The sequence below is a fragment of the Cannabis sativa genome, chromosome 2 (assembly GCF_029168945.1).
Source record: "Cannabis sativa cultivar Pink pepper isolate KNU-18-1 chromosome 2, ASM2916894v1, whole genome shotgun sequence".
In the NCBI taxonomy this organism is placed as follows: Eukaryota; Viridiplantae; Streptophyta; class Magnoliopsida; order Rosales; family Cannabaceae; genus Cannabis; species Cannabis sativa.
In genome coordinates this window covers 9331189-9340729 of record NC_083602.1, presented here as the reverse complement: position 1 = coordinate 9340729, position 9541 = coordinate 9331189, and the positions used below count along the sequence as shown (strand labels likewise).

Genomic DNA, 9541 nt, shown 5'->3' with positions numbered 1-9541 from the left:
ATTCAATCGGATGTTGGTTTTTCTCAAAATGTTGATTTACCTTTCTCTTTTTCTGATGTTGAAGCGGCGAGCCTTGTTGAGCAAGGTCGCCGAGGGCAATGAAAATGTTAAGCTGGAATGTCCAAGGAATTGGAAATTCTTGAACATTGAGAGCCCTTCAATCCCACATTCGGGAATTTGACCCGACTATTGTTTTTTTGTCTGAAGCTAAGTTAAGGAGGCCTCAAGCTGAGAGGTTGTGTGATGTTTTGCAATTCGAGAAATTCTGAAGTGTGGACAGAGTTGGTATGAGTGGTTGATTATTATTGCTTTGGAAAAATGTGGTTCAGTTGCGTGTTGATTCTCGTTCCTCGAGCCATATCACTACAATCGTGATGAGGAAAGGCTTCCTTCCTTGGAATTTAACGTGTTTTTTTGGGAACCCCGATTCTTCACAGAGACAGTTCTCATGGGAATTACTTCAGAATATAAGGGATTCAATTAGTGGTCCCTGGTTATGTGTTGGGGATTTCAATGAAATTACGAGCATCTCAGAGAAGGTGGGGGGTCGCGACAAAGCTTCTAGGTTGATGGAAGATTTTTGAGAGGTCATTGATGATTGTCGGTTTATTGACTTTGGTTCTAATAAAAGTGAGCTCACTTGGTATAATGGTCATGAAGCAAATATGGTTATGGAGCGTCTCGATAGGGGACTATGCACTGAAGATTGGCTATCTATGTTTGATGGTGCTAATATCATGGTTTTGGATTGGGGAGAGTCAGATCACAGGGGGCTTGTCGTTGATATGCCAACACGTGATTCTGAGGGAAGGTGCGGGACGACAAAGCCGCTTCCATTTCGAAGAAGCATGGAGTGAGGAACCTGAGTGTGTTGATATTGTGGATCAACAGTGGAAGAATAAACATATTATTACTACTGTAGAGGGCTTTCAACAGCGTAGCAAGAGGTGTGGTGAGATGTTGATGAAATAGAATAAAAGGAAGAGGAAGAAACTTAGGGGAGACATTGATAAAGTCAAATTATCCGTGAACTCTCCTTAGTCCAGCAGCCTTCAGTTTGGAAAGAACTCAAGCAACAGAGAAAGAAGTTGAAAAGCCCCCTTAATAAAGAAGAGAAATACTGTAGACAACGAAGCCGAGCAATATGGCTGAAGTGCGGGGATTGTTAGGTTATATTTAGCCTATGTTTCGGGTCTTTAAAGTTAGCATTATCTCGTCTATTGGTGTATTTTGGAGCAGTTTTACACTTGATTTTCATTATTTCAGGTTCCCGGGGTGTTAAAGTTCAAATTTAGTCAAATGGCGAAAAACTGGGACAAACTGGAAAAAATTGGAAAATTCGGCTCTAGACGCGTCAGTAGTCGCGACCTCCAGAGAGCCAGGTCACGACCCTTTTTCCTCGTCGCGACTCTGGTCGCGACTTCGAGATTTGGCAGAACCTCTGATTTTCGAGGTTTGCCTGTAGTCGCGACCTGCTTAAATGCTAGTGGCGACTAGGTACGGAAATCGCAGATTTGACCTAATTTTGATTTTTTTCTCAAATTGGAGGCACACCTCTCATCCCTATATAAGGAATACGACACTGAAGGTCAAAGCAAGCAGAAATAGACCTAAATAGTGGATGCAAGTGGAGAGGAAGCTATCTTGAAGACCCGGAGCGATATCACCTTCTTTTACCCTTAATTTCTTCTTTATGTTTAGTTTTGTTTCTGAATTAATCATGGATGTTTTTAGAGTTATGTTGAACTAAATTTCCCAATAAGGGAGGATGATGAATGTTGTTTAAGTTTATGCCTAGTTAATAAATAATTTTCATTCCTTCATCTTATGTGTGAATACTATCTATATTTGTGTTTAATTCCATGTGCAAGCTTGATCACCTTTTACATGTTTAATGATCTCAATTCGAAATCTGAAAAGTGAGAGTTGAGAATGCTAAAATTTGGATAGTCTAGGTTTTGATGTGAAACGAAAGTATTTACATAGCCTCAGTGACGAATAGATTATTGCTTAATGCTGACTTTGTGTTGATTTAATTAAGAAGTTAATTAGAGAACATATTATTTAGAACCTAAAAGATCTGAAAAGAGTTAGGTTAATTTATAATCTGTCATTCACATTGGGATAAGGATAGCAATTAGGTATTAACATTGGTAGCTTATCAACAGGATTCACCTCCCTAATCTCTCATCTTGATTAATCTTCGTTTATTTTCTCTTTAATTTTCTGAGTTATTTACTTTTAAATTGCAAACTTATTATTTTACCGAATAGAATCATAAGTATAGTTTAGTAGTACTTAATCCAATTCCCTGTGGTTCGACCTCACTTGCGTGAGATACTAATTGATTGCGTATACTTGCGTAACAAACATAAAATTCGTAACAAGTTTTTGGCGCCGTTGCCGGGGAAGTGTTTAAAGATTAATATTACACAAAACTATCTAACTTCTACTTTGGTATATTTTCTCTTGCTGATTTTCTAACCTTTTTGTTGCAATATTTTCTTGATCTATTACAGGAATCCTAAGTGTATACGCCGTCAAGGACAAGCTGTCATATTACCAGTTGATCCTGAAATCGAGAAAACTTGTAGGAGAAACCGAAAGAACAAGAGGCAAGAAGGAGTTTCAGCAACTGCTGAAACTTTGGAAATCATGGCTGCTAATGTGAATGCTAATGCTACAAACAATGGAGGTAATAACGGCAATAATGGTGGCGCCGTGGAAGATCAAGCTAATGGCCGTAGCTTGAGAGATTACGTTCTCCCTACTCTGACGGGAGTGCAGTCATGTATCAGGCCACCGGCAGTGGATGCGAACAACTTTGAGATCAAACCTGCCATACTTCAAATGGTGCAGTCTTCAGTTTAGTTTGGTGGCCTCCCTTCTGAAGTCCTAATCTGCATCTCTCTAACTTCATGGAACTTTGTGAAACTTTTAAAGTTAATGGAGTTAGTGATGATGCCATTCGACTGAGACTGTTCCCATTCTCGCTCAGAGAACGAGCCAAGAGTTGGTTAAACTCCTTGCCACCCAACTCTATTGCCACCTGGAATGATCTGGCAACAAAATTCTTGTCAAAGTTCTTTCCTCCAGCCAAGTCTACAAAGCTGAGAGGAGAAATCAACAACTTCTGCCAACAAGATAATGAATCTCTCCATGAGTCTTGGGAGAGGTTTAAAGATCTGATCAGAAAGTGCCCTCATCATGGTATAGAGAAGTGGATGCTGGTCCACAATTTCTACAACGTGTTGGTTGGTAACACTAGAACTCTAATAGATGCAGCAGCTGGTGGAGCCTTTATGAGAAAGAGTGCTAATGAGGCTTATGATCTATTGGAGGATATGGCTCTAAACAATCAGCAGTGGCCAACTGAAAGGAGTCAATCTAAGAAGGTAGCTGGTGTATTAGAGGTTGATGCCATCACAAAGTTGACAGCTCAGGTTGAGGCATTGACAAAGCTAATTGCAGGGCAAGCTAAACAAACCCAAGTTGTTTGTGAGATATGTGGAGGAAATCATCATTTTTTAGAGTGTCAAGAAGATGTGGATGATTTGCCAATGGATGAAGCAAAAGCCATTGGAAATTTTTCGCAGAATAACAACAACAATTATGGGTTCAACCAGGGTGGTGACCGAAGAAACAGTGGGTTCTATCAGCAACGAAATTACAACCAGACACAGAACCAACAGTTTAATCAGCAACAAGCCTCTGGTGGAAATTCTAGTTTGCAAACAGATTTACTGCTACAATTCATGACTGAAACTAGATCTTCAAACAAAGACCTGTAGACTCAGATGGGCCAACTAGCAACTCAGGTAGCAACCCGTCCTCAAGGGAATTTGCCTAGCACAACTGAAGTAAACCCCAAAGAAAACTGCAAAGCAGTTACCCTGAGAAGCGGTAAAAATTATGATGGTCCTGAATTGCCACAACCAGCTGATGGAGATAAGGCGAATAAACCTCAACCAATGCCAACCCCAACACCAACATCAGAGAAGGCTACTGACAACCCAACACAACCACAACAATCTCCACCAATTAGCATTGATCACCATGTGAAAATACCCTATCCTCAGAGGCTCAGAAAGTCAAGTCTAGACAAGTAGTTTACCAAATTCCTAGAGGTCTTCAAAAGACTTCACATTAACATACCCTTTGCTGAAGCTTTAGAGCAGATGCCAAGTTATGTGAAGTTCATGAAGGAGATTATGTCAAAGAAGAGAAAGATGGAGGATTATGAGACAGTGGCTCTAACTGAAGAGTGCAGCGCCATTCTACAGAAGAAACTCCTTCCCAAACTCAGAGATCCAGGGAGTTTCACTATTCCTTGTACTATCAGGAGAATTGAAGGAATAAATGCACTATGTGACTTGGGAGCCAGCATTAACTTGATGCCTCTGTCATTCATTGAGGGTGTGTTAGTTAAAGTTGACAAGTTCATCTTTCCAGCTGATTTCATTGTTCTGGATATGGAAGAAGATAGCAATGTCCCAATCATTCTTGGGAGACCATTCTTGGCAACTGGCCAAGCCTTGATCGATGTTCAGAAGGGTGAATTAAAGCTGAGAGTCCAAGGAGAAGAAGTGGTCTTTAATGTGCTAAAGGCTATGACATACCCAAAGGCAAGTGATAACTGTTTCTTCATTGATTTGATCGATGAAATTGTGGGGGAGAAAAAGCTGCTAGATGATCCTCTTGAACTGAGTTTAACTGAAGATGAATTGACGGAGCAAGAGGGACAAGAGGTCATGGGTTATGTGAAGTGGCTTGATTCTTATGGGCCCTTGAACAGAAGGTATTATGAGGAATTAGGAGCAGTTCCAAAAGGGTTGATGCCATCTACTGAAAAGCCTCCGGAACTTGAATTGAAGGTGCTTCCTAGTCACTTGAGGTATGAGTTCTTGGGTAAAGATAAAAAGCTGCCAGTTATTGTGTCAGCTTCTCTTTTTGATGTGGAAACTGATAGACTTCTGAGGGTACTCCGAGCTCACAACAAGGCCATCCCTTGGACACTAGGTGATGTCAAAGGAATCAGTCCTTCAACGGTGATGCACCGAATTCTAATGGAAGACAATGCCAAACCGACAATCGACGCTCAACGAAGACTCAATCCACCCATGAAAGAAGTTGTCAGAAAAGAAGTAGTCAAGTGGTTGGATGCTGGAGTTGCCTATACCATTTCAGATAGTAAGTGGGTTAGCCTGGTGCAAGTGGTTCCAAAGAAAGGTGGAATGACTGTGATCAAGAATGAAAAGAATGAGTTGATTCCTACAAGAACAGTCACTGGTTGGAGGATTTGCATCGATTACAGGAAACTCAACAAAGCAACACGAAAAGATCACTTTCCTTTGCCTTTCATTGATCAAATGCTAGACAGATTGGTGGGGCAAGAATAATACTGCTTTCTTGATGGCTACTCTGGATACCACCAGATAGCTATAGCACCTGAAGATCAGCAGAAGACTACTTTCACATGTCCCTACGGTACCTTTGCTTTCAAAAGAATGACATTCAGTTTGTGTAACGCCCCTGCTACTTTTCAAAGGTGTATGATAGCTATCTTTTTCAGACTTGATTGAATCTTGTATTGAAATCTTTATGGATGATTTCTCAGTTTTTGGTTCCTCCTTCGATCATTGTTTGGAAAATTTGGAAAAAGTGCTAACTACGTGCGAGAAATCTAACTTGGTGCTAAATTGGGAGAAGTGCCACTTTATGGTAACAGAAGGAATTGTTCTTGGGCACAAAATTTCAAAGGCAGGAATTGAGGTGGATAAGGCTAAAGTTTCAACAATAGAGAATTTGCCACCTCCAGTTTCTGTAAAAGGAGTGAGGAGTTTCCTAGGACATGCTGGCTTCTACCGAAGATTTATCAAGGACTTCTCCAAGATCTCAAAACCTTTGTCCAGCTTACTTGTTAATGGTGTTCCATTTGAGTTTGGAGAAGATTGCGTAAAGGCGTTTAAAGTTCTAAAGGAGAGATTGATTTCAACACCGATAGTCACTTCACCGAATTGGGAGTTGCCTTTTGAGCTGATGTGCGATGCAAGTGATTATGTAATTGGAGCGGTCTTGGGTCAAAGAGTTGACAGTGTGTTTCACACAATCTACTATGCTAGTAGAGCTCTGAATGATGCTCAATTAAATTATGCCACTAGAGAAAAAGAAATGCTGGCAATTGTGTTTGCTTGTGACAAATTCCAACCATACCTGATTGGGAATAAGGTAATTGTCTACACAGATCATTCAGCGATCAAATACCTTATGACCAAGAAGGATGCAAAGCCGAGACTGATTTGGTGGGTACTTCTACTTCAAGAGTTTGACTTAGAGATAAAAGATAAGAAGGGCACCGAAAATTTGGTAGCAGACTACTTGTCAAGATTAGAGCTGGAAGAAAGTCAGAATACAAAGGAGGTACAAATAAATGAGCAATTTCCTGATGAACAACTCTTTAGTGTGAGGGAAAACCTGATGGTACCATGGTACGCTGACTATGTTAATTTCTTGGCTGCAAAAATAACCCCTCCCGAGCTTTCGCGTCAACAATTGAAGAAGTTCTTTTCTGAGGTGAAACATTATTATTGGGAAGAGCCAATCCTCTACAAGCACTACGCCGATCAGATAATTAGGAGATGTGTGCCTGAAGAGGAGATGTATTCTATCCTAAATCATTGCCATGCTTTACCATGTGGAGGACATTTCAGTGGAACCAGAACGACTGCTAAGGTGTTGCAAAGTGGATTCTTTTGGCCAACGCTATTCAAGGATGCTACTACCTTTGTGAAGGCATGTGATCGTTGTCAACGGACAGGTAATATCTCAAGAAGAAACGAGATGCCTTTAACAGGGATTTTAGAAGTGGAATTGTTTGATGTGTGGGGGATAGACTTCATGGGCCCTTTTCCTTCATCCTTTAGCAATCAGTATATTCTATTGGCTGTCGACTATGTGTCTAAATGGGTTGAAGCTGCAGCTACACCACAGAATGATGGTAAGACAGTTCTTCGCTTTCTACAAAAGAACATCTTTACTCGGTTTGGTACCCCTCGAGCAATAGTAAGCGATGAAGGAAGTCACTTCTGCAACAAGCAGTTTGAAGCACTCCTTTCAAGATATGGTGTCCGACATCGAACTGCTTTACCATACCATCCCCAAAGTAATGGCCAAGCTGAAATTTCTAATCGGGAGATCAAGATGATTCTAGAGAAAACAGTGCAAAGATCAAGGAAAGATTGGTCAAGAAAATTAGATGATGCATTGTGGGCATACAGAACTGCTTTCAAAACACCGATTGGCATGTCTCCATATCGGTTGGTGTTTGGAAAGGCTTGTCATCTACCGGTGGAGTTAGAGCATAAAGCTTTTTGGGCCATGAAGACTCTTAACATGGAATTAAAAGCTGCAGGGGAGAAAAGACTGCTACAGTTGAATGAGCTAGAGGAGTTTCGAAATGAAGCCTATGAGAATGCAAAAATCTACAAGGAAAGAACTAAGAAGTGGCATGACCAAAGTTTAGTAAGGAAGGAGTTTCAACCTGGGCAGCAAGTGTTACTCTTCAATTCAAGGTTGAAACTATTTCCTGGAAAGTTGAAGTCAAGGTGGTCAGGACCATTCACAGTGGTCAAGGTGTTTCCTTATGGAGCGGTGGAGTTAAAAGGTGATGGTCCAGCAACTTTCAAAGTTAATGGACAGCGTTTAAAGCTCTACTTGGGAGGTCAATTTGACCAAGCCAAGTCCCCCATGATTCAGGCACCACTTTGAAGAACAAGGCTCAGCGTCCGGCTATATGACGATAAAGACAGCGCTCTTGGGAGGCAACCCAAGTGTTTTCGTTAATTTTTCAAACTTTTTGATTATGTTTTTAGTCTATGCTTTAGTATTTTTAGTATTTTCAATTTTTAGATTAGTACCAGACATTATTCTTTTTAGTAGAATCGTGAAAAATGTGAAAAAAAAAGTTTTTTTTTTCGGACTGGAGCCTAGTGGTCGCGACCTGGTGGTTCTTGGGCCGCGACCTATTTTTCAAGTCGCAACCCTGGTCGCGACCTGGACTTTTACAGAGACTCATGAATTTTTTGGTTCCAGAAGTCGCGATTGACGGCTTAAATTTGAGTGTGAGCTAGTCGCGACTAGCCCTAGGCCAAGATGCAACTTGCTCGCGATTTTTTCTATAAATTCAAGTTTTCCCCCTCATTCAGCCCTACACCAAAAATTCAAATTTCAAACACCTCTCAGCGGAACCCTACCCGTTTTCTCTCAAAAATTCAATTTTTCATCACCAATCTTCAATCTTTTCATCTTTTCTCAAATTTCTCAAACCCAATCCATTCAAAAACCCAATTTCACTCATCAATCTACTCATATCATCAAAATCCATACCAAAAATCACCCATAACACCCCAAATCCGAAAATCACCATTGTCTTCATCTTCAACCTCAAGCTTTCAAGAACATTCAACAATGGAGGTGGAGTAAAGCTTCTTCGGGTTTGTAAGTATCACTTCCTTCAATCTTTATGGAATTTGATTAACTTTTTCTAGATTTTGGGTGGTGTAATTGTGTGTTGTGCAAGAATATTGTTGATATTGGGTTTGTTATTATTGTATTGTGGTGTTGAGTATTTGAGAATATTGTTTGAGTGATTTTGAATTTTTGGGATATAGAAAATTAAGGGGAGGTGCTGCTCAATTTTTTTTTTTTTTTTTTTTTTTGCATTAGTTAGAAAAAAAATCAAAAAAAAAATTCTATCTATTTTTGCTGAAAAAAATGGCACCTAAGAGGACTAGGAATGTGGAAGAGGGTTCGTCTTCAAACCCACCACCAACGGATTTTGATAGGACCCGATTTGGTAACATTGAGGCCCAAAATCACTTCATGAGAATTAAGAATAGGGCTTATATTGAAGATCGGGGTATTGAATTCCCCGAGAATCCTTTGAGGCGTCAACCTCAGTTTGAAACAATTCGAGCTCAAATAGAGAGGATGAAGTGGGGGAGCTTTGTGGATGCTCGGGGTCGGGCTAATGTTACTATGGCTTGTGAATTTCTTGCAAATTGGCCCGACCGCCAAAATGGGGAAGTAAAGGTGCGGGGAAAGAAAGTTCCCGCTACTGCTGATGCGTTTAATGTGATGTTCTCTGTCCAAGATTACACTAGGGAAGAACAACGCCTCCGAATTATTGAGGAGGAGGAGCAGTTTGATATGGTGGATGTGGCGGAGACAGTGGGATTTCCTGGGTTGAGGTTCCACGACAATGATGGCACAGAAGGGTCGCCAAATATCCTATACCGGTGTGAACTGAACCCGGTGGCGAAAACATGGTTGTACTTTGTAAGTGCTCGGTTAGTGCCAAATAAACACTTCTCCGATGTCCAAATGAATCGCCTGAAATATGTGTACGCCATAATGAAGGGGTACAACATAAACATTGGACAAGTCATAAGGCATAGCATTGATCAGATCGTGCAAGGAGCCACGGGAGGTGGTTTAGGTTTGGCGGGAGTTATCACAGAACTCTGCAGGGCATATGAAGTTC

The 9541-nt window shown here is 40.8% G+C and overlaps 1 protein-coding gene and 1 non-coding gene across 2 annotated transcripts; one reads left to right on the top strand and one right to left on the bottom strand.

The window, feature by feature from the left end:
* The first annotated feature begins 665 nt into the window (after nucleotides 1-665).
* LOC133034108 (uncharacterized) lies at nucleotides 666-8648 on the top strand. Its single transcript, XM_061109128.1, has 7 exons — nucleotides 666-811; nucleotides 3851-4058; nucleotides 4626-5198; nucleotides 5436-5517; nucleotides 5618-6403; nucleotides 6818-7632; nucleotides 8547-8648. The coding sequence occupies exons 1-7, from the start codon at nucleotides 666-668 to the stop codon at nucleotides 8646-8648; spliced, it is 2712 nt and encodes a 903-aa protein (XP_060965111.1).
* Nucleotides 3108-3214, bottom strand: LOC133035265 (small nucleolar RNA R71). Its single transcript, XR_009686542.1, has one exon. It is a non-coding gene; the product is annotated as a small nucleolar RNA R71 (small nucleolar RNA).
* Nucleotides 8649-9541: the final 893 nt, after the last annotated feature.

Coding starts and splice junctions, on each gene's coding strand:
- LOC133034108 (XM_061109128.1), top strand. CDS start 666: ATGGTTATGGAGCGTCTCGATAGGGGACTATGCACTGAAGATTGGCTA. Junction 5,199..5,435: donor CCATTTCAGATAGTAAGTGG/GTTAGCCTGGTG, acceptor GGATACCACCAG/ATAGCTATAGCACCTGAAGA. Junction 7,633..8,546: donor GACCATTCACAGTGGTCAAG/GTGTTTCCTTAT, acceptor AACTTTTTCTAG/ATTTTGGGTGGTGTAATTGT.